This window comes from Babylonia areolata, chromosome 18, assembly GCF_041734735.1.
Source record: "Babylonia areolata isolate BAREFJ2019XMU chromosome 18, ASM4173473v1, whole genome shotgun sequence".
Classification (NCBI taxonomy): Eukaryota; Metazoa; Mollusca; class Gastropoda; order Neogastropoda; family Buccinidae; genus Babylonia; species Babylonia areolata.
This window is the reverse complement of record NC_134893.1, coordinates 13,616,361-13,639,242: the sequence shown is the minus strand read 5'-3', so window position 1 is coordinate 13,639,242 and position 22,882 is coordinate 13,616,361. Positions and strand designations below refer to the sequence as shown.

The following is a 22,882-nucleotide window of genomic DNA, read 5'->3' as shown; positions in this document are numbered from 1 at the left end:
AACAGGTCTTCCAAAACTTCATCATGAGTTCAGACCACTTTCTCACAACCTGCTTTCAGGCTGCTGAGAAGGTACTGCCACTATCAGTAACAGGAGTAACTCTGTACTTAGTTCTAGTTCTGGTTGGCAACTTTGTACCAAATGCTTTGATATAAATCTGTATAATGTTGACAACAGACAACAGATCACTAACACTGGTATATCATAATGAAGAGTTTGATGCACAATGGCAAATCATAATGAAGGGTTTGATTCACAACTGATCTCTCCTGAAGTCCCTGAAATATAAATTATCTAAAACCTGTCTAAATTACACCTCCTCCACAATCTTGGGAAAGTGAGAAGTATGGATCATGAGTACTCTTCATGCTTAAAAGATGTGTGATTAAAAAAAAAAAATCTTATGACCAATCTTGATGAAATCTGAAGTGTTAATCATGTAAAATCCTGATAAACCAACTGCACTACAAATTACGTTATCTCTTTTTAAGTTCTGATGACTGATGTATTGCTTATCAAGTGAGGCGAAACTCATGAGTCATACTGATGAAGATCTGATACAATCTGTTGGCAGCTATGGCTTTGTAGTGGACAATGTCTATGGCTTTGTAGTAGACAATGTCTGCAAAAAGACACATCAGGCAAAAATGCCATCAAGATGGAAAACATCTGGCAAAAGCAGCTCCAGATGTCGGCACACATGCCTTGGATGTGGTTCTCATGGGAACAAGGACACCTGGTGACACAGTATCACAGAAGACCTGAACCCAATGGAACATGCTGTGAAGATGCAACAGCCTGCAGATGTGGATAACAATAATATATGCACCATGATCTATAAAGAGCAAAACCAAAAAAAAAATGAAGGCAATGATGATAATGGTGAAGTATGTGGAGTGAAACACTACACAGATGAAATGCATTGCACAGTAATATCAGTATTGTAGCTTCGAGCCCAGCTGACTGCTGAGGGCCACACATGGATGAAGAAACTGCTGCACGATGCCAATCTTAATGAAGTGTGTAGCTGATATGCGAGTGAAATGCAGTGTGTATGACTGTTCCCTTACTGGCAATCTTGATGAAGTGTTTGATCAGTTTCATCCGCTTGACCACATTGGCTTCACCACAGATTTCTGTCACCACCCAAAACATCTCCCGGTTCACCAGCTGAAAACAAAACAAGCAGCACAAGATCAGCACACAATAACACACTCACTCACAAACATGTACACACAACTTCCCACTCAACTAATAGACTTTCTGACATGACTTTATTCTTTCCAGTCTGCTGAACACTGCCTGCTTGTGAAAAGATGGATGAGTAAACAATGCTGCAATATTTCAGATCATGTGTTATCAGGTGGATAAACTTATAACATGACAAAACCTATATACTGTCAGACTAGACAAAACCTACTGACATCAGTCTATTCATGTGATGAACCTACAAATAGAACACACACACGTTTGCAGATTGGACAAAACTTCACCTGTCAAAAGATAATGCATGGGACAAATTATATTGATCCATAGTCCAAAGACAGGATGACACATCAGTCAAAAGACATTAGGACAAATGCACCGATAACCATATAGGACAAACCCTATCAATCAACAGACTGCAGACTGTCAAAACACATCAGCTCCCTACAGAAGACAACACAAAACAGATATGCAGTCTCACCTCAGCAAACTTTCGGATCATGGGACAGCCATAGACAGAGTCCAGCTCAAAGAGGTCGTCAATGTACTCAGTAGGTTCGATTTGGCAGAAAACGGCAAAGTCCTGCAGGGTCAGCTGCCAGGCAACCTCCGTGGCCTGGAGCTGCAGCAGGCTGATCTGACTCTCCTTCAGCAGTTCCCCTATCAGGTGGTCCGGCACCAAGGGCTCCGTCTGGCTCTTGTTCTTCAGGTAGTATCTATGCACACGAGGCAGAGCGTGCCTGAACCACCACCACGCCCCAATGACGCCAGTGTGCCAGCCGCCCGACGCCCACAGTGCACCGCCACAGCGCACATTGCCACAGGGAGGGAGGGAGGAGGAGAGAGGGAACAGCCAGTTAGTTTGGGACAGAATGCACAAGGACAGCCTGTGACACACTACCTTCAGACTGCTGTTCAGTGAGAAAGAAAGTGACAGAGAACAGCCCATCAAAGCCAGTGTTAACACTTCCTTCATGCAGTCAGATGGTCAGTCAGGTTGGAGAACTGTCTGCCTGTAGTACTTGTCTCCTACTTCTTTAAATGATCTGTCTTCCAGTCAAGAAATAAATGATAAAATCCTTGTAATCTGCTTTATTTCTGAGGAATCATTTTTCTGTTGATGCCATTTTCCATGTCCAAGAGTCAGCAGGCTTTCTTTGCTGTCAATATGACAGATGTAGAAAATTCTGCTGAGAAAGAAAGAGTGGTTCACATGAAATGAAACAATGTCAAATGCAGTATTCTGTCCATAACAAGAGGAGAATGGGGCAGAGCGTGAGAATGAAGGCCCCGGGTGGTAGGAGGGATAAGAATACTTTATCTAAACCCTAGGCTAGTCTAGTACCTAGAGTATTAAACAAACACACACATACACAGAGCAGTTATTAAACAGTGGTGACTGATAAGAACTATGTCAATGACCTACACTCTCACAGCAATGCAGTGCAAGGAAGGACACATACATATATACGGGGCTATTTGAATGTTGCAGTTACATGAATACTATTGTGATTATTTGCATATGTACGCCCTGAGTAACAATTAGTGTCCTTTATGGGATATATGTAAATAAGCATATGCACTGCATAGCACTAGATGCAGTGGCACTACATTCATCAGAAAGCTGAGGCAAACCATTTTACTGGCATTTTCTTCATAATGTACACGGTACAGAAACAGGACAGAACAACCTACTCCCCTCTTCATCTGCCACTATTCCCCCCCCCCCTCCCCCAATGTCTATGCCAAGACCCAGGTGGACAGGGAAGTTCAGGAACATCATGAAACATTTTCCCTGCTGTTTCTCCCCTTGCTATGGGTTCCCACTTATTCCATCTACACATTACCTCAGACCTTTCCCAATTACTCTGCAATGTCAGATAATGTGTGGAACATGACACAAGGTGGGGGATGAACCTTACGATGGAAATCCCAAGTTACAACCAAAACAAGCTAAAATATACCAGTAAGTGTCAGTGGATACCCATTAAATACAGTATAAAAATCAGGGGACACCATTTAATACAATCCAAGTTTCAGGGGTCCTTAGTTAAATGGAGTACAAAACCTTGAGGTCAAAGTTTAAACAGGGTATGTGTCAAAGGTCAAGCATTAGAATATACATGTCAGAGGTCACCAGTTAAATACAGTATCAATGTCTGTGGGCACATGTTAAAACACAGAAGTGTCAGCTGTTACAAGTTCCAACACAGAAGTCATGTCTTCACACACCTGAACACCAGACAATTGCATTTTCTGTATCAAGTCAACAGAAACACGTCACCGACTGTCAGAAGTAAAGAAGATGCAAGTGTCATTGTGTATGTAACTGAAAGCAGTTCACAGCAGACCAATGTCAGAATGCACCACATTAATAACACCCATACTGGGCTGCAGTGGAATGACACCTTTTTCAATTTTCGCAAGATCTCTTGTTTCCAACATGCTGTAAACACAGCCAGTGTGAACTTCAGGTGAAATGAATGTTTCCTCTTTTCGGGAGGTTCTGAATTAAAAAAAAAAAAAAAAAAAAAAAAATTCATTTGGCTGTTAATGCTGTCTGTTTTTTGACAGTGTTCCATTGCAACCCAGGTAAAAGAAAGCATGCATATAGGTTGACAACTCAAAAATCCCACAAACAATACATGCAAATAACCTCATCAACAACACAAATTAAAAAAAAAAAAAAATCAACAACATGCAAATCAATGATGCAAAACATTGGAGAGTAATAAATGAGAAAATGGGGGGGGGGGAAGTGAAAATAAAATCCATGCAGATAGTAAAGAGTGGTAACTCTCTCCATTCACAAGGTACACAACTTCAAGTCAGTGCTGCTGGGTTTGTTCCAATGTACCTTTTATTTACCTGTGTGCTAGCTGAATCGGTAGCGTAAGCAGCACTGACTTGAAGTTGTGTACCTTGTGAATGGCGAGAGTTACCACTCTTTACTATTTGTTAATCATTTAATCTCCTGGCCTCATTATTTGTTAAAATCCATGTAGTCTTTACCCATGTATCTCTATTTTACTATCGTTAGCTTAAAAAAAGAAAAAGATTTAAAGACTCCTGTATACCATATACATACATTATGCAATCTGACTGATGTCACTGGCTAAAAGGGACACAAAGTGGGGTGGCTTTATGGCTTACATACAGAAAGACTTCAGGTAATAATGGCTCGTCCAATACTGTTTAAAGCAAACAAGCATTTATCTTGAGAGAGGAAAAAATTAAAAGTGATGATTCAATGGAGTCTGTCATTTTGTATAGGGTTGTGACGTCACAAACACAGACTCACTGTTGCTTTTGGTTGACTTGTAAGTGAAGCCAATTGAAAAAAAAATCTTTAAAATATATTGTGCAAGGACTTTCCAAAAGAAAAGAAAAAATATACTGCACAAGAATAGTGTGCAAAATATTTTGGTTTAGTTCTGTACAATTTTGAACCTAAGTTTATGGACATTGGGTTAAAACAAGCTACTGAGATGTCTACAACACAGTTCAAAGTTGTGAGTGCCAATGAGAAAACTGTGTTTGCCCACTCCCTCATGCCAGAAGAAAGCACATGTTGCAGATAGAATGATTTTATTGCAACGTTTGAAAACGGTGAATGCAATGGGCTACATTTTGCATCACTGAACATCCGTCATTTCCACAGATTTTATCTATAAAAAGTCTTTTCCCACAGTTGTTGTGATGTCATGATTAATTTCTTACTGTTTCCAAGCCAAACATCCCCCCATACCCCCCAGTTATAATGTGATATCAAGAGAAATACAGAGCAGAAAATAGTTCAAATATTCATTATTCAAACATGCATAATGTTGTTTTCACAGAAAAGACTAGAATGTTTTTTTTGTTTTTTTTACAAATACCTTAAGTTCACAAGTGTGAACCTTGCGGCATGTACAATTCATAAGAAAATGCAAAGCTGACCAGATACACACACACAACATACATAAACACACATAAATACAATATCCATACGAACACATCCGAACTGATTATCACAGACTCAATGCCTTTGCAAAAGAGTCAACAAGCCAATGCGTCCTCTAGTAGTCCCTACAGACCACCTTCATCACCAGATTCTTACTCCAAACAAGGCATTCAAATGTACTCAGCATCAGTACTGTTCCAATGTACATTCACACAGCCAGCATAATACACATGGTTCTAAGCACTTGCATTTTGCACACCAGACACAAGCACATTCCTGGAATAATATTGATTCCCATATGTATTTAATATAGATATTTATGTCTGGAATAATATTCAGTATAGATTTTTTTTAACAGCAGTCATGTAGCTATGACACATAATACCAGACATACATATGTCTGACTCTGTTTTCACAGTTAATAAACAAACCAGAAGTTTCATTCAAACTTCACATGTAGTATTATCAGGACTCATATTCATTATTCAGAGCACCTCATGCTTAAAACACCATCTGCAAACACCGACATCCCCCATATTTACCACAAGACCTATATTCTTTAAGAAGTTAAATATACTCACCTCAAATAAGTTATTCATCATACTCACCTGTGACTCATATCATCTGATTAATTGTTTATTTCTATTCATTTTACTCTTGCAATCAAGCAGACTATTAGCAGTCTCTTCCGCAATGAATCCAAAATATTCACGTGACTAACAATTTCCATTTAGCACTCCTAGACTTGCCTACATATTGCAAGGGCTGAGTTTCAAAGATATACAGCACTTCATCTTTTGCATTATTTGTAGTATCTGCTTATCCCTGTGAAGTTCACATTATTTTCACCATGTGAATGTGTAAGAGTGAGCGTCTTAGAGTAAGTGTTAGAGTGAGTGAGTGAGAGTGAGTGAGTGAGTGAGTGAGTGAGTGAGTGTGTGTGTGTGTGTGTGTGTGTGTGTGTGTGTGTGTGTGTGTGTGTGTGTGTGTGTGTGTGCGTGCATGCGCGCACACACGCATGCGTGTGTGTGTGTGTGTTAGGAAACATGTTGGGAGTGGGTTGAAAATAATCCCAACCCCCAACTATACATATACCTATGTGCACATCCAGTTTTATTTTCCCAGCTGGGAGCGGACAAGGCACTATCCTGAGAAAACTGTGACCTTAGGAGTTGTAAAAATCTATCGTTTACTGACTTTAAATTTCAAATACGAAACTATAATTTTGCTGTTGACATGTTCTCTGAGAAAGAGATACTGATGTGCATCTTTGATGTCATGAAACTATGTGGACATGGATAACATGCTGTCATACTCTGAGTGGATAAGCCACAGCAGTGTCTGAAAATGTTGGTATGTATTACAAAATCTTCTGGTTCTATTTATCAATCCAAGTAGTCTCCTAGCATCTGCAGATGATCATAAGCTATTGCATAGCACATTAAGAAACAGATTACAAGTGAGTAGCTGGAGCTTTAACTTGTAACACTCCAGTCAAGAGCAGCTATCATGTATTAACTGTTTACATCAAATACAGTTTCTTAGTTGTAATACAAAATACAAAAAACCCATGTTAACAGTTTTCATTAACTGCTGTCTGTAAAATAAATGTAGAGGCAGAGTACAGAATTATGTTGCTGAAAGAACTGTTACTTGGGTTGGTGAGTGGGTTTAGTATAACCACAAACTACACAAACTGTGGTAGCTGGTCAATGTGTTTAGCACATACTCCACAAGTCTTCGCAATGAGGGTTGTTACTTATCAGCAATTTGATACTTGTATCTTGCTTGAAAACAAGAATGTGCACCTATGAGGGTCTGTAAATGTTTTACATTGTGTATTCAGTGTCAGAGACCAGTAGACATACAGAAACGAATACACTTCAGGTTCTCTTTCAGTTTCACAAAGAAAAATGTGTAACTTTTGGTCCATCCGGTGTTGTATGGTACAGGTCAAAATACTATGACTGTTCGTCAATTCAATGGAAGTGAGCACAGAGTGAAATAAAGACAGTACACACACACACACACACACACACACACACACACATGCATGCATGCACATAATGCATGCACACAGACAGAAAGAGAACTCATGGTGAAGAAGGAAAAAAAGCCCAAAGCTTTCACCCCTTTCAACAACCCACTCGCACAGGGACACCAAAAGCAAAGGGAGCAATCCTATGCTGACAACACCAATTCAAAGAGGCCAACACACTGTTGAAATCAAAGTGAACAATACTGCTCTAGTCTACAGCACATGGAACCAAAGGGACAATGCAAAACAGCTCTGCAAATTAAAGGGGAAATAAATGTCTTAACAGACACCAAATCAAGGGAAAGCAAGCCAAGTAGAACAACCCAAGGGTTAAGTCTGGTGACAAGTCTGATGACAAATTTAGAAATCAGGAACGAAACACTCTGATCTCAAGAACCAAGATCTTGTCTTTAAGAAATGTGTGTCCATGGGAAACTCAGATGTTTTTTGCCTGTATGCAACCTCTTTCTAGGCATGTAAGCATGCCAGTCTTAAAAACTTGTGTTCATTCAAATGAAAATGTCCACTGCATCAATACACAATTTATGTTGGCACTTATGCATGCCCTTAACTTCAACAGTGTGCATATTTGTTTGTGGCATTTCCTCATATATTTTAGTATGTGTCCTTAACATTTGTCCATTCCCTCTGCTTTTTTGTTTTTGTGTACACATGTCAACATTTGAAAATGCCATCACACTGTGTCATGTCCACAACAGTCATAAATGTGAATACATGTCCTGTGTATCTACATGAGTACTTGTGCATTGTGTCCTGAACTGTGTCTTGTCGAAGTATATCAAGGAATAATGGCAATTGCATTTAGACCCTGGAGTCCTAAGGATGTACCACGGCTAGAATGTTGCACACTGTGAACAACAAAAGGAAGCCACAAACATCAGATGAAAGGAAACTGTGGGTTGGGGGTATCTCAGTCAAAGGACAGAGCAGCCACTTCCATGCAGAAATAATGGACAAAAGGTGATGCAAGCTGGACATTGCAGAAAGTAGTCATGTGTCACTGTGAACCATGAGCAAAGAAGGCAGCTGGACAACTGGTAAGTGACATGAAAACTGAAACAACTGATAAAAAGGAAAAAAAAATCAACAGATGCACATTCCGCATCACTGTGCTGTTCTTGAAAATACACAGAAGTGACATGGAAAATGAATTACAGCAATACTGCCAAAAACTAAATAAAGTGATGGTGCGAAACATGATCAAGGAAACAGAGGGATATGAGAGACAAAAGAAATGCAACACTGTGAGTTTTAAGGAACTGAGAAAGATGGCAATCAACCCATTAATGCCAATGTAACAATAAGGGCAAAGTGAGGGGAAGGGGAGGGGGTCAGGCTATCTACCAGTGCATGCACAAGTGGGTCCTTCAAGCTGCTTCCTGCAGACACATGATACTGCATGCTGTGCAGTCTGTTGTCATCCTCACTTCAGTCTTCAATGTTCTCACAACAACGGCCGTCCTGGTCAAATCACAGCCACATCCACATGCATGCACCTTACTTTGGGCCAGAAACTGAATGACAGACAGCCTGACGACAGGCAAACATAGACACACAGAAAAGGAAGGATGGACATGGATGACCAGAATGGACAGACAGCAGGAGCAAAGTGATGTAGAGATTCCCAGAAGGACAAGTGGCGAGAAACTGGAGAGACAGCCCTGTGACTGCCTGTCAAGTGTGGAGGGGAGGTGGAGGAGGGAATGGCTGAGGACTCACACCGTCGTGGACCGCCTTAAGCAGGAAAGGCAATGTGTTCACGAGGGGTGCACGGTGCGGCGGAGGGCGGACTGGCAGACAGACGTGACCGACACAACAAGGGTACGTCACCCAACAGGTGTGTGGGTGGCCACACTGAAAGTCTCCAAGCAATGGGCATGTAAGAACCATCCACGTGTCCATCAACATCACATATATCTACCAATTGACACATTCACACTTATTCACACACACACACGCTCTCTCCCTCTCTTTCTCTCTCTCACTGACCCTGCAAACATGTATAAAATTTGTTGCAAACAGACACAAGTACTGTAAACACATTAATTTTTCTCTCTCACATACACACATGTGCACCACAATACTCCACTTTACATGGTTCTGTAATGATAATATGAAGCCCTTATATACATGTAAACACACTATACACATATACATTCTTATTGCTCTTACCAGCCTCTATGCTTTCACCCTCCTCTTGTTTATACCGCTTTTCTTCACAACACAAAAGCCTTCATATTTCACTGTTCCTGTGTTCTTTCTTTTCTCAAATAAATGTTTCTGTTTATCATTCAATAAGTCCTTTCTATACCCAAAGAAAAATTTAGTCTTGTTGCTTTTCATATTTCATCTTCTCCTTCCATATTAAAACTTTTGCAGCTAGGGAAATAAGATTTCACTGAAATCTATGTGCCAGGGTTTTTCCAAAAACAAAACATATGCTGTTTTCCAATTTTTAAAATATATTTTTCCAAAGACATGCGATTGTTTTTAAATCAGTGTTCTGTTTTTTGTCTGATTTTCAACTTGTTCATCATGAACATTAGTCTGGTCATCTGCATGGTAATATAATATTTTCTGGACAAATGGATTATAACTATACATACAAATTATACCAGAATAACCACAATAAAAAAAGAGAGAGAGAGAGAGAGAGACATATATACATGATTCAGTGTGACTGCTCTTAGTGGTAACAACATGGATGTTATTGTCCAATCTTTTCAGTTGATTCAGTTTTCTGGCTGTCTATGCTGATAGTCTTGAGTACTTTTTCTTCCTGCCTGGATTTGTTTGTATCTGTTGGAGTGTCTGCTGTGCATACAAATTGGTTTCCTAAACAGATTAGATTATCATCTACAAAATGAGAGAAAAAGTCAATATATTCCATGCTGTGTGGGTCTTTTCTCAGTCCACTGTGAGCAGTAAAGTTGGGAACAGCAGGCTGAATGTTGTTTGTTGGCCCTAAATTGATCCCCTCACATACTGCAACCATGCTTCCTCCTCCACCCCCCTACTCTCCCCCTCTCTGACCCGTTACATGCTGTCCAGTTCCCCTAAGTCCCCTCACCATTCTTCTACCACTTCCCTTTCCCTGCATTGGCTCAGTGCCAAACGTCGCACCCTATGGTCAGTCATGTGGGGAAGTCTGTGCTCTGTTCAGCGTCAGTCTTCTTGTCAATCATACCAATCTCTTCATCGTTACCTTCACTGTCTACTGAATCGTGTGATGATATAACCATGTCAGTCTCTGCACTCTAATTCTTTCTCAGCGTCAGCTAAAGAAAGTAATTTTGGTCATTTTGGTGCACCTTTGACCGCACAGCTCGAGCTGGGTGTCACCATTTAGCTGAGCGTGTGAGTGAGTCAAACCACAGCCATTAACCCAACCAAATCATGCAAATAAATGACTACCTCATGATGTAGATGGGGTTTCTAGCTGTCAATAGAAACTAGAAAAAGATTCCCCAAGCTAAAGCTGGCAGTGTTTTTGTCAATGAACTCAATAAAAACCACAGAAAAGTCAGAATGAGGACTTCTCTTGTCACTGTGGCAGTAAAGCATACAGGCTTGCACTGACGAGTTATCTTGTCAAAGAGGCAGACTAGGGGTTAAGTAATTTCTCATTTCATATTCATTTGGTATCCATGTTCCATCATATTGTCTAAATACTTTGTCTTCATTTAATATTCTTCTCTACCCACATTAAAATACTTTGTCTTCATTTAACATTCTTTTCTAATCAACATAAACAATATCTGTACATTATACATTTAATACTAAAATTCCAACTCCTTTTTTTAAAAACTTGTCTGCATTTTTTTCTATTTTCTGTGCTCATTCCTTCTGTACCAACAATACAATATTTTGCTTGGTCCATATCAAAGTCCCAACTTTGTCTCTCACAAACGCTTCTCTATTTATATGTCTGAAATGTCTGTACTTTGTTTACTTGTTTGTATTTTGTTTATTTCAAATCTGTTTTATCCTCCTCCCTACACTGTTTAATAAGTCTTTGATTTATCTTCCTGTTCAAGTGTTTATGCTATCCTCTATACAAACACTTTAAAAAAAAATTAAAAAAAAAACTTACGTTTTCCACTTTCTTCTTGCAAACACCTGTGTTCTTAGTTCATTGAACATCCATGTCATTCTTCATGGAAGGTGGTGCTTCACTAGGGGCAGTTTATTGTGTTGTATGTCTTATATATACATACTGAATGACTGACTCGTGCTGTTTGTTTTACACCACAAATTTCTCTTCAGATATAATAAAGTATACTGTATTCCTTCCGTAATCCAGTGCCTAAGTATTTTGTTAATTTTCCTCTTCCCTGAAAATGCCTATCAAAGCACCTCTATCCTGTATTTACTAAATATACATGTCCTCTGTTTCTTCACACAAAACACCTCCACATTATTCATTTTGTATTATGTTCTTCTTATACACAATATATTTTTTTCCCCCATTTGATATTCATGTTCCTTCTTTTCAACACTGAAGTAACTGTGTATTTCTTATATCATTTCTCTCTCTCTTCTCCATCTCTCACAAACACACACAAAACTGGTTCCCATCATGGTGTTATTCATATTGTTCTTCCACAGCATCTTTCTGCAGGTGCTGTTCATGATAAAATGCTTTATCTTTTGGTTGAACACACCACCACCAATGAATATATATATTATAATATATCTATATACACACACATATTATATATTTATATACATATATATATATATATCCACAACTTCAATTTGTTCTTGTTTTTGTTATTTTTATTCAATTTTTTTTTTTATAAATGAAATGAATCATTCAAGGGATACTGAAGGGATCTCCCAGAGAATGTCAGATCTTCAATTCAAAGAACAGGGAACACCAAAGGTCTACTGATCAATCAGATCTTTGAAGAGGTATGAAAGGGATACTTTTACATGATCAGAGCAGCATTTGGAAAGATAAAAAGACATCAATAATATATATCAATAGGAATATCAAATTGTTTTGTATATGGGGCATCAAAAAGGTTTGAGAAAAAATGTGCCAGATCACAGACAGAATATAAAACAATGAATTTTTAAGGGGTTCAAAGGGAATCTGACAAAAGCTTTGGAATCTTACCAAATGAACCATAAACCAAGTCATTCCAAACAGGTAAGGTGAACTGAATGAGTTTTTTCTTAAACTGATATGAACATGGGCTATTATAAACCTTTGCAATACTGCACAAAATTTTTAACATATGGGTGGGTTTTAGAAGGTGGTCATTACAACAAAGGGACAACAATGGGATTTCACAAGAGTTGACTTCTGGGAACAGCTGAAGGGTCTATACAACAATGTATTAAAGGGACAATGAAGCAGTTGCAAGAGTGTATAACATATAGCCAAGGGGACTTTGCAAGCAAATGTAATGGACACATCAAAGTGGACTTTTCAAAAGGAAAATGGGTCTTTTCAAATATGTAGAGGGGATAGCAAAGGAGGCACTCTTTGTATTTGTATTTCTTTTTATCACAACAGATTTCTCTGTGTGAAATTCGGGCTGCTCTACCCAGGGAGAGCGCATCGCTATACTACAGTGCCACCCATTTTTTTGGTATTTTTTCCTGCGTGTAGTTTTATTTGTTTTTCCTGTCGAAGTGGATTTTTCTACAGAATTTTGCCAGGAACAACCCTTTTGCTGCCATGGGTGCTAAGTGCATGCTGCACACGGGACCTCGGTTTATCGTCTCATCCAAATGATTAGCATCCAGACCACGTCTCAAGGTCAAGTGGAGGGGGAAAAAATATCGGTGGCTGAGCCGTGATTCGAACCAGCGCACTCAGATTCTCTCGCTTCCTAGGTGGATGCATTACCTCTAGGCCATCACTCCACACAATGGAGTGTATGCTGCAGTGCATTCAAGAGACAGCAAGAAACCTTTGCAAGAGTGTGTTAAAGGGATAACAAAAGGGTCTTTGCAAGGATATGAATGGGATAATGAAGGAATATTGCATTAGTACTGCAAGGATAGCACAGGGATCTTAACAAGAGTATTAAGGGGATAACACATGGGTCTCAGCAAGAGTGTTAGAGGGGGATAGCAAAGCAAAAGTGTCTCTATGAAGCTCTGTTAATTATAACATCAGTAAAGGGGTTCTATGTAAAACAGCAATACTACAGACGATATGATGGAACCTTAACAAGTAAGCATCATATGCCAGGGAGAGCTGAAAGTCTGTTGGAGTTCAATATTTGGAGAGCAGCGCAGTGACTTTTCATACAACTCCATGAAAGACAACAGCCAAGGGATCCTTCAGGATCTACAATGTGGAGAAGGTATTGAAACCTTTCTTTATCTAAGAAAAAAAAAAGATAAAAAAAAGAAGACAGCCAACTAAAACAGATTATGACAAATTACTGATTTTAAAAATCAAGGGTGTTTAAAAATCAAGGGAGAATGTGGTGGCCAGTTATGGGTGTCATTTTGAGATAAAAGGTGTTGTCATGTAAAGTGATGTCAGACTACTGGAATTATGTGAAACTGTCAATGTGAGAAGGGAGATGATCTACTTGAGGGTCACTTGGTGGAGTTCAGTGAACAAGATGTTGAAAAAATTGTGTAAGGTAATTAAGGGATTATTACATTGGCAGAATTTTAAAAGAAAAGAAGAAGAAAAGAGTATTTAACCCTGCCATAGTTTATATACCATTAAAATTGTATAGAAAAAAAGAAAAAGGGCATAAGTAAGTGGTTCCTTTTCCTTTCACCAAGCCAGCTTCCCACAATTACTACCCTGATCCTAACCTGAGCAGATGTATTAAGGACACCAGCCACAGATGTTTTGATTCATAGTACTTGTCCCCCATGACTGTCCCGTCTTCACTGCTCCCACCTCATTCAACGTCAGCAGTCCCAACAAGAACTCCACACCAGAGTGAAATGGACAGGGTGCAGCCATGCACAGGAAGCATGAAGTTTGAGGTCTGAATCCATAACAAGGATCTCATTCACCTTGCCTACCAGACCTCAAGTCCTAGTCCTTCAAATGAAAAGACAGAGCAAGGTCTTCAATCAGCTTTCACTTTGCAGACCTTGAATAACCCATAGTAACAAAGTTGTCTCTAGCTAGAGAGTGAGACGAAAAAGAGAAAGTAGTGCTGCTCAGTGCCTCCATTACATCACCATGAGTTTGCAAACAGCCCTTTCCACCAGGACATAAACAGTAATGAGAAAGTAATACAATGTGTGATATATCACTCTAATGCATCACTAAATAGCTATGATGCTTTTAACTGATGTTACAATGTTACCACATTACTAGTATACACCACCGCTACGTACTGGTTCCATTTCACCCGTATATCATAAAGCGTCAGGCCAGTGTTCTTTCAACATCCATACTCTGCAGGTAAGCCTTTAACTTTTTAAAGCAGGAAACCAATTCATTTAGTATAAACTCATCTATAACATAATCATCTGTGGTAGCAGACCTATATCAGGCATGAGATTGGGAAATTGTGACTGAGCCGGAAAGGTGGGGGCCTGGGGGCCGCAGAAGGCCAATGTTTGTGCAACCTTCGTGGGTCGGAAAAAAACCTCACCCCACCTCCACCCCTCCGATTTTCTCAACGGATTTACGCGAATCTCAAAAATGGCCCCTGGAGCCAATTTTCAGTCGGAAATCCGACTACAGTCGGAAAAATCTCATGCCTGTATATGTTTCAATGTCTACTTTCCTACAGAAATAAAGGCCAGGTGGCTGCAGGGAGTAATATGACTTTTACTACAAGCCACCACACCAGAATGAGTTCAGCTGATACCATCGTAAGGTATTCATGCCTGTTGTACTCAAACACTTGGTTCACTGCCAGTCTGAATACCTAAATCATGGTCATCGTTGACTTGCTGCATTACCCTTGCTCCAGGATCACAGTCCCTGTTCACACTGTATCAGACTGATGTAAACCTAGATATCCTTTTTTTCAATTATGGGGAGGTGACTCACCTGCTGTTCAAGTTGAGACGCTCTGTCAGGTTGCTGAGTTGATCAGGAAGTCGTCGCTGCTTGATGAACATCTCTGATTCCACTGTTACCTCACACAATGAGAAGTCCCTGAAAATGTCATCTCTCCTTAAAACATTCATCAGGAATAGCCAACCTATCACAACTCTCCTTGAAAACTTCTGAAAAATAGTCCTCTGTCAGAAAATAATGGAGCTGCACACTCTTCATGTTGAAAATCTAGATTGAAAAACCCCCAAAGAACAAAAACTAGTACCACCAAAGATGGCAATGGACACTCACGTTCATAATCCCTATTGTATCCACACATACACACATAGTATAACATAACCTCCTGCCACACCAACCAAACCAGTATATCCTCACCAGAACTTACCCAGGGTTGTCAGCTACCCCAAACTCCTGTAAAGTGAACATCACCACTTCCTTGGCTGTTGTTTCCTGTAAAACACAAAATATCACCTGCATGACAGGAGACATGATGTCATAATGATGATGATGGCAATGATAATGTCTTATGTGGAATACAAATTCAATGTCATAGCAGCTTTTTTTTCATGTATTAAAAAACAGGAGAAACAGGAGGCAGTATAAACCTGATAAAGTGTTATGTCAACTGTTAAGTCTTCTGTTAACAACTGAATGGACAAGACCAAATGTAACTCAGTCCTTAAGGGAGAGAAAGACATTAACTGGCTGAGTTGGTCAAAGGCTTGGGAGCACATCTCAATACCCCATTATCATCACACAATCTGGACAAAACAATACTAAAAATGAAAACTGATTTCACTGACAACTGTCAACTGCTGGGAAACATGAAATAGTGGGATGTCAACAATTTACAAACACACACACACACACACACACACACACACACACACACACACACAGAGTAAAAACAACAGCTGACCTTGTGTATAAGGATGAACTTGAAAGACTGATCAGCCCGAAACACCTTGACAACGTACTGCGGTGGTTCCGACTTCTCATCCACTAGGGTCAAAGTAGAAAGGTCAGGATTGCTTGCGCTTCGCTGACTGAATACAGCAGAGTTGGAGGAGGTGGACGAAGTGGAGGAAGGACGGGAGGAAGCTTTAGCATTCAGGTTCTCATCAGAGTGGTTGGTGGCATTCCTGTACAAATGTTACAAAGTTAAAACATAGCTGATGAAACCATATATTGAAATACTGACCAGTAACGCTCACCTTCTCAAGAAAATAAGAAAAACTGTAGAAGGAAACCAGTATCTAAACAAAGATGGTGAATTCAGTCTCCTCAATATATATGAATAAACGTTTAAATTGAATGACACATCTGTCTTCAGATGTAAGAAATAACTGCCCTCATTCCACCTGAAGAATCTTGAAATGCACCTGGAAGCTCATGACAGCACACAACGTGAGCACATCCATGCATGCACGCATCCTTACCCATTCATTTTGGGCACAATGTTCATCTTCTCCAAAGCCTTCTTGAAGCGTGGCTTGGAGCCAAAGTTGAAGAAGCCCTTGCGCTCTGTCTTCTCTTTGGTGACAGTGGTAGTGGTGGAGTCATCTGTGATGTTGGACAGTACAGCGTCAAGGTCTGGGACAGACAGTCGTTGTTTGGCCATGTGACCCAGGGAGTTTTCCTCCCGTTTCACCTTCCTTGGTGTGTTCTTCTCAGCTGAACGCAGCATCTCCTTGAAATCTGCAACACATATCTGAACATGGCAAGCTTCCTCCTGGACCAAGAAATTTGAAAAAGGGAACTTCATTTTCCATCTCACCCATTGGAAATATGTTGTGCTGCAACAGTACTGATTAACACTGATTGCTTTAACTCTCTATTCTTGGTGTGTTCTGCTTTTGCTGTAACAACACATATTATACATCAGGTCAAACAGCGAAAAGGAGACGGGGAAAGTCTGGGGAGTCAGCAGAAGGGTAATGCCACTGACCTTGCAGATTGGACTTGAGGGAGATGGAGAGGTGGGTAGACCCTCTAAGGAGCTCCAGAGCCTGGTTGTAGTAGATCTGTTGGAAGGGTTTGCCATTCACCTCCAGGATCTGCACACATCATCACAATCTGTCAACCATCACTGGTTGTGGTTCCATCTCATTATGTATGCCTAGCTTAACATCTAACTACTATCCACACAACCTTTCAAATCATCAATCAAAACACCACAGCCACTTTGCACAGCTGAGTGTCACACACAAACTCACACACGTCTTAAACACACATACAAACACGCACACCGACACACACAAGGCCCAGAAACTCCAAAAGTGAAAGAGGAGAAGTTTGAGTCACCAGGAAATCACCTGGTCACCACGCTTCAGGCCGGCCTCAGCAGCCTTGGATCCTTTGTCCACCTTGGTGATGAAAATTCCATGACCGCGCTCCAACCCTCCCAAAATGGAGAAGTGCAGAATCTCATCCCGTGTTGTCCTTGTCAAGGTCACTGTTCTCACCTTGGCCTTGGCTGCGCAGGCCATGTTCAACAGGCTCATCTGGCCCATCATGTGCTGCAACAGTCCAATAATTGCACTGTGGTGTTACTGTATTGTGTGTACAGCAGGGTACAGACTGTACAGAGTTTCTAGTCTTACCCAATACCTTTTTTGTGTGCTTAACAATGTGTGATACATGACAACATATGCACAACTTACTGACCACACTGGCAAGTTTTATATGCTGTAAATGATGTCTTAGCACTGCTGCCTGCTGCACCAATCCACACAGAATGGGTTTACTGCCAAACACAACACTCCTATATACTGCGACTAATCGAACATTCTGTTAGATATGCTGTCTTCATCATCACTATGATATATTGCACATTGCAAATAACTGAAATGATCATAACTTTCACAACTACCTATTTCAACTGGAAAGATATTTTTGTAACTCACACATGAAAACAGTTTCAAGTTCAAATAAATGAATCATTTCTCACACAGTGCAGTGACTGCTATCTGTTGGCAACACTAGATACGACAAGGGGTGAGCTGGATGAGTATTTCCTGGATATGTAAAAAAGAAAAAAATATATATTGACCATGGCAAAAAGAATAATGTTCAGATGAACAAAACAGCATTAACACTATCAGAAGACAGGAGTGAATGTCAGCATGTTCATGGACAAGAGAAACATCTTGAAAACTGCCTATCCATTTTTGCTCTTGACTAAGGTCATATTGATCAAATGATTGACTAGTCTCTTGTTAATTTTCAGCTCATGATCATCATGGGCAATCTTCAGCACAACCTGCAAAGGCAAACAAGTAAAAAGCACAGTCCATTATAAACCAAGATCACTTATTCTTCTATTGCTTGTATGCATAGTCTATATGGATAAGCTTTTTATTTAATGGAAATGATACTTAAGCAAGATAATGTAAATCCCACACTGGTGTTATCCTTCACCAACACTCACTGCAATTCACCCATGACATTGAAACATACGCCCACCCCAACAGTCATCTTCGAACATATACATGTACATGCACACACACACACCTCTTCATGCACACAAACAAACTTTTTTTTCTAGAGGTAAACAGTAATGTTTGCAGTCAGTCAGTCATTTACACTGGTTTGCTTGGTACTACCATTTCAAGTTTTGTAAAATAAGTACCAGCAGCTGTAAATAACATTGCTGAGTCAGGTCAAGAAAGGTGGCTCAATTTTCTCTAACAAAAGACCATTTAGGGTATGGCAAAGTACAGGTGAAAGGAGCAACTGTTGACATCCATATTTTCAGGTTCAACAGAAAGTGATTCATGTTGGTAAAGTCTGTACTAATAATATCAACATCTGAGAGAGGTTTCAATACTGATAACAGATAACAGACTGTGTGAGACACTTGGTGTCTGTGCTCACGATAAGTAAGGGCATCAAGTACACCACACCTGATGACGGGGTAGTGAAACAATGAAAAATAAAATAACACAATCTGCAGGTCTCTCCTTGTTTGATGAATAAAGCATGTAATCAATTTCAATGTTTCAAACATGGACCAGACCTGTGCAACACAAAAATGACAAAACAATGTGCATCTGTCAAATATTTTGTAAATAGTACATAAATTGTCAAAGGATTCAATCTGCTTTCCCCTGAGTGACACAAACTGATACATGACACAACTCGGCTAAAAGAACCATCACCTCCTTCCAGATACAGCACCAACTAGCACCTATATCGGCTAAGCAGAGAATAAAAAGACTGACATAAATGATGTGTATCAACGACAGGAAACACAGGTGCCAGAGAAATGTCAGAGCATCCACCCATCACTCATGCCAACACCTATCATGTGCAGACATATGCCCTGAAGCAAGAGACAAGTAACAAAGAAAGCCAGAAACACCAAACCCTAACTTGCCCAGCCCACATTAAGAAGCTCTGCAATGCAATGTCATTGCCTGCCTTATGATTCCGTCATCATTGCTCCACTCCTTTGGGATATAAATGGCATCAGGAAAGCACAGTGCAACACAAACAGATGTCTTTTTTTCTTTGGGGGAATATAACATCATTACATGATGACATGAAATAGCAGTAAAACAGGAATGTCATCATATTCTGTCACAGGCTATGACATAACTGTTCACAGAAAAAAGAAACAAAAATCATTCAGAAGATGTGACATGGCACATAGAGGACATCACTGTGCTGTTGGGGGGTCTCTCCAGTCACAGGATGTGACATGACACATGACAGTAGGACAGTACAGTGCTATGAGGTGTTTTCTGGTAACAGAATGTGGCATGACACAATATGGTGTAAGGATAGGTCAGTACCATACAGATAATGTCTTGTCATAACAACAAGGTATGTGGTATACAGTGACAGATATGCTACACAGGAAATGAATGTGCAAGTATTTATTGTGTGTTAGGTGATTACTGCAACATGGGCAATATTTGTAATGTTTGGTGATAATGGCAAAATAAGCTATATTCATGGTATATTAATGATAATTACAAAGGCAATATGAATATCTATTATGTGTTAGGTAATTATTATAGATATGGTTATTGCAAAGAAGGTTATGCTGTATTTATGCTGTGTTAGGCATTACTGCGAAGGTTATGCTTTAATTATTCTGTACTGGGTGATTATTGCAAAGGAAGCAGTGCTGTATTCATGCTGTATTAGGCAAATATTGCAATGACTGAATGAGTGTATTTATGGTGTAATAGATGATAATTGTAACAGAAGCTCCATCTATAGGCGTAAAAATATTTCCAATTGCTATATTCATGATGTATTAGGTCATCATTTCAGAGGAGACAATGTTAAACTGATAAATGAAGAAAACTACAGTGTGTTTAAGTGATGACTGCAGAAAAAACCACCACCAAAAAACCCTTTACAAACAGTGTTGCACAATCATTGTAAAAGAGATATATATGGCAACTGTTGGTTTATGGACAATTTATTCTAATGAAGTGTGTGTAGAAAAACAACACAAAAAATATAACAAAAACGAGGAAGATCATAATTCATTGATTTAAGCAAAAGAGGAGTCATCTACATAGTTGCTGTCCATAAGCTAGGTATTTTCTTGTGATGATTATAAAAAAAAAAAGAAAAAAAGAAAAGAAAACAAAAGAGGGGGGGGGGGAATGGGGGTGGGGGTGTGGGGGTGGGGTTACCTGTTAGTTCTGATGGGATGATGCACAAATCAAATTTGATGGTGAAATGTGAAAATGTACTGATACCAATCATGTGTATCAGCATGAAGGATACATTCAGTTGCACCATAGTCCGAACACTGGTGTCTGTGATAGGTAAAGCCATATGGAGGTATACGCCAATGCACATCTGGTGTTCAATGCTAAGCCTTATTGTCAAATATATTGTTATCATATCATAGTCTATACAGAATGTTCAGAGCCGTGTAATGCAGCAGACAACATGTCAAAGTCTGACAGAAAGAAAGTGACATAACAACAGAACAGCACAGTCCATGTACTGAGGGAAGGATAACCAATACATTGTAAGTTGAATGTTCAGGTTTACACAGTGTACATGTGTTATGGCCTGGTCCACTTGAAGGAAGGATGGCTGATACACGGTGCCAGTGTTTCATAATCAGGAACTTGGATTAGTGCAGACTACAAAGCGTCACACTGCAGCTTACCTCAAAGTCCGTCTGGGACTACACGAACAGAAAGGAGTGACTGTTAGTGCATGAGGTACCACACAGATGTGCACCTGCTTGTGAAATGACTCCTCTCTCCTTCCTCTGACTTCATGCTTCCCCCTACCCATCCCCTGTATTCACTGTCACTTCTCCCACCTCATCACTTTTCTGTTCACTCAGGAAAAATGCCAGGCGAACATCTGTTCACCAACTGAATAAGAACAATATGCCAGTGTACATCTCCACTTCAGACCATTGTTCTATTTATATACTGACACAACCATACCCACACAGTTATACTCACTCACACACACACACACACACATTCACTCTTACACACACACAAAGCACTTATCAGAGATAAAATATAAAGATATGTTTATATTTCACAAGACTAAAATATCAATTATTTTTCTCATTAAAAGACATAAGCTTCCAGTAAAATTGCTTTTTATTTAGAAAAATGGAAAATTATCTTTGAAACAGCAATCAGCTTCAAAACCAACAGAGAGAAGCAAAAGTTTACAAGTCTGCAGTCCCATGACAGCAGAACTACTGAGAATAATACATATACTGCACAATATCAGACATGACATTACTGACATCATGTTCTCACTAATACAACCAAGAAATCTTAAAGTGCCAGAAAACAATGAGGACTTTGAGCAATGTTATGTGCTTGACATAATGCGTCATTACAGTATTATTCAAGCACAGAAATGAAATATTGTGGTATTATTTGCAGTTCTGTATCTGACATGGATATGTTCTACGGCTGTTAATATGTCAGCTGTTTCTGTGGAATCTTGTTCTGATGCCTTGTACTGAAACATTTCCTTAATACAGTGTTTTTACAGAACCTTGTCCTGACACTCTAATACTATAAACATTTTGTTTCTCAAACACCAGGGTTAATTTGCTATCTCATTTCTAAAAGTTTTGAGTTATCATTTGCCCAAACCTAAAAAAAGGACTAAAGCCTCCTTACCATGAGGAAATGCAGTTTTATATAAATAAAAACTTGTGGGGAAATGTAATCACACACACACACACACACATTATATATATATATATATATATATATATATATATATATATATATATATATATATATATACACACACACACACACACACACACTCACACACACACACATTAAAGTTAAACATGCCAATACAAGTCTCAGGACAGATGTTTTGGAGTCACTGTATTGCTTTGTATCTGCTACCGAAGAGCAGAAACTTTGTACAGACTTCAGAACAAATATTCTAGTGTTAGTATGTGATCCAATACCTGTCACTGGCGAGACGGCTATCAGACCAGAAGACAGCTTTGTGCAGAGAACTTAAACAGGTGAAAGCAAAACTCCCCACCCTGTATCTATGCACATGTCAATGGTGACATATAATGGATCACAATGCTAATATCTAAAAACCAGCCATGATCAAACATTCACACACACAAATCAAAGAGAGAGAAAGGAAGAAAATGATGTTAATAAGTGTTTGCTCTTAAAGTGAAGAAAAA

The 22,882-nt window shown here is 39.5% G+C and overlaps 1 protein-coding gene across 8 annotated transcripts in view; it reads right to left on the bottom strand.

The window, feature by feature from the left end:
- LOC143292480 (rap guanine nucleotide exchange factor 6-like) overlaps positions 1-22,882 on the bottom strand; it is a 92,365-nt gene that overhangs the window by 20,982 nt on the left and 48,501 nt on the right. For 4 of the 8 annotated variants that reach the window (XM_076602804.1, XM_076602799.1, XM_076602803.1 and 1 more), the window contains 9 exons: positions 21,353-21,370; positions 17,526-17,729; positions 17,159-17,267; positions 16,650-16,908; positions 16,130-16,352; positions 15,596-15,660; positions 15,202-15,309; positions 1,688-1,946; positions 1,071-1,170 (listed from right to left, as the gene is read on the bottom strand). In XM_076602804.1, coding sequence (XP_076458919.1) covers positions 1,071-1,170; positions 1,688-1,946; positions 15,202-15,309; positions 15,596-15,660; positions 16,130-16,352; positions 16,650-16,908; positions 17,159-17,267; positions 17,526-17,729; positions 21,353-21,370 — 1,345 coding nt within the window. The remainder of the gene's footprint in view (positions 1-1,070; positions 1,171-1,687; positions 1,947-15,201; positions 15,310-15,595; positions 15,661-16,129; positions 16,353-16,649; positions 16,909-17,158; positions 17,268-17,525; positions 17,730-21,352; positions 21,371-22,882) is intronic. The other 4 variants (XM_076602806.1, XM_076602805.1, XM_076602801.1 and 1 more) reach the window with 3 other exon arrangements.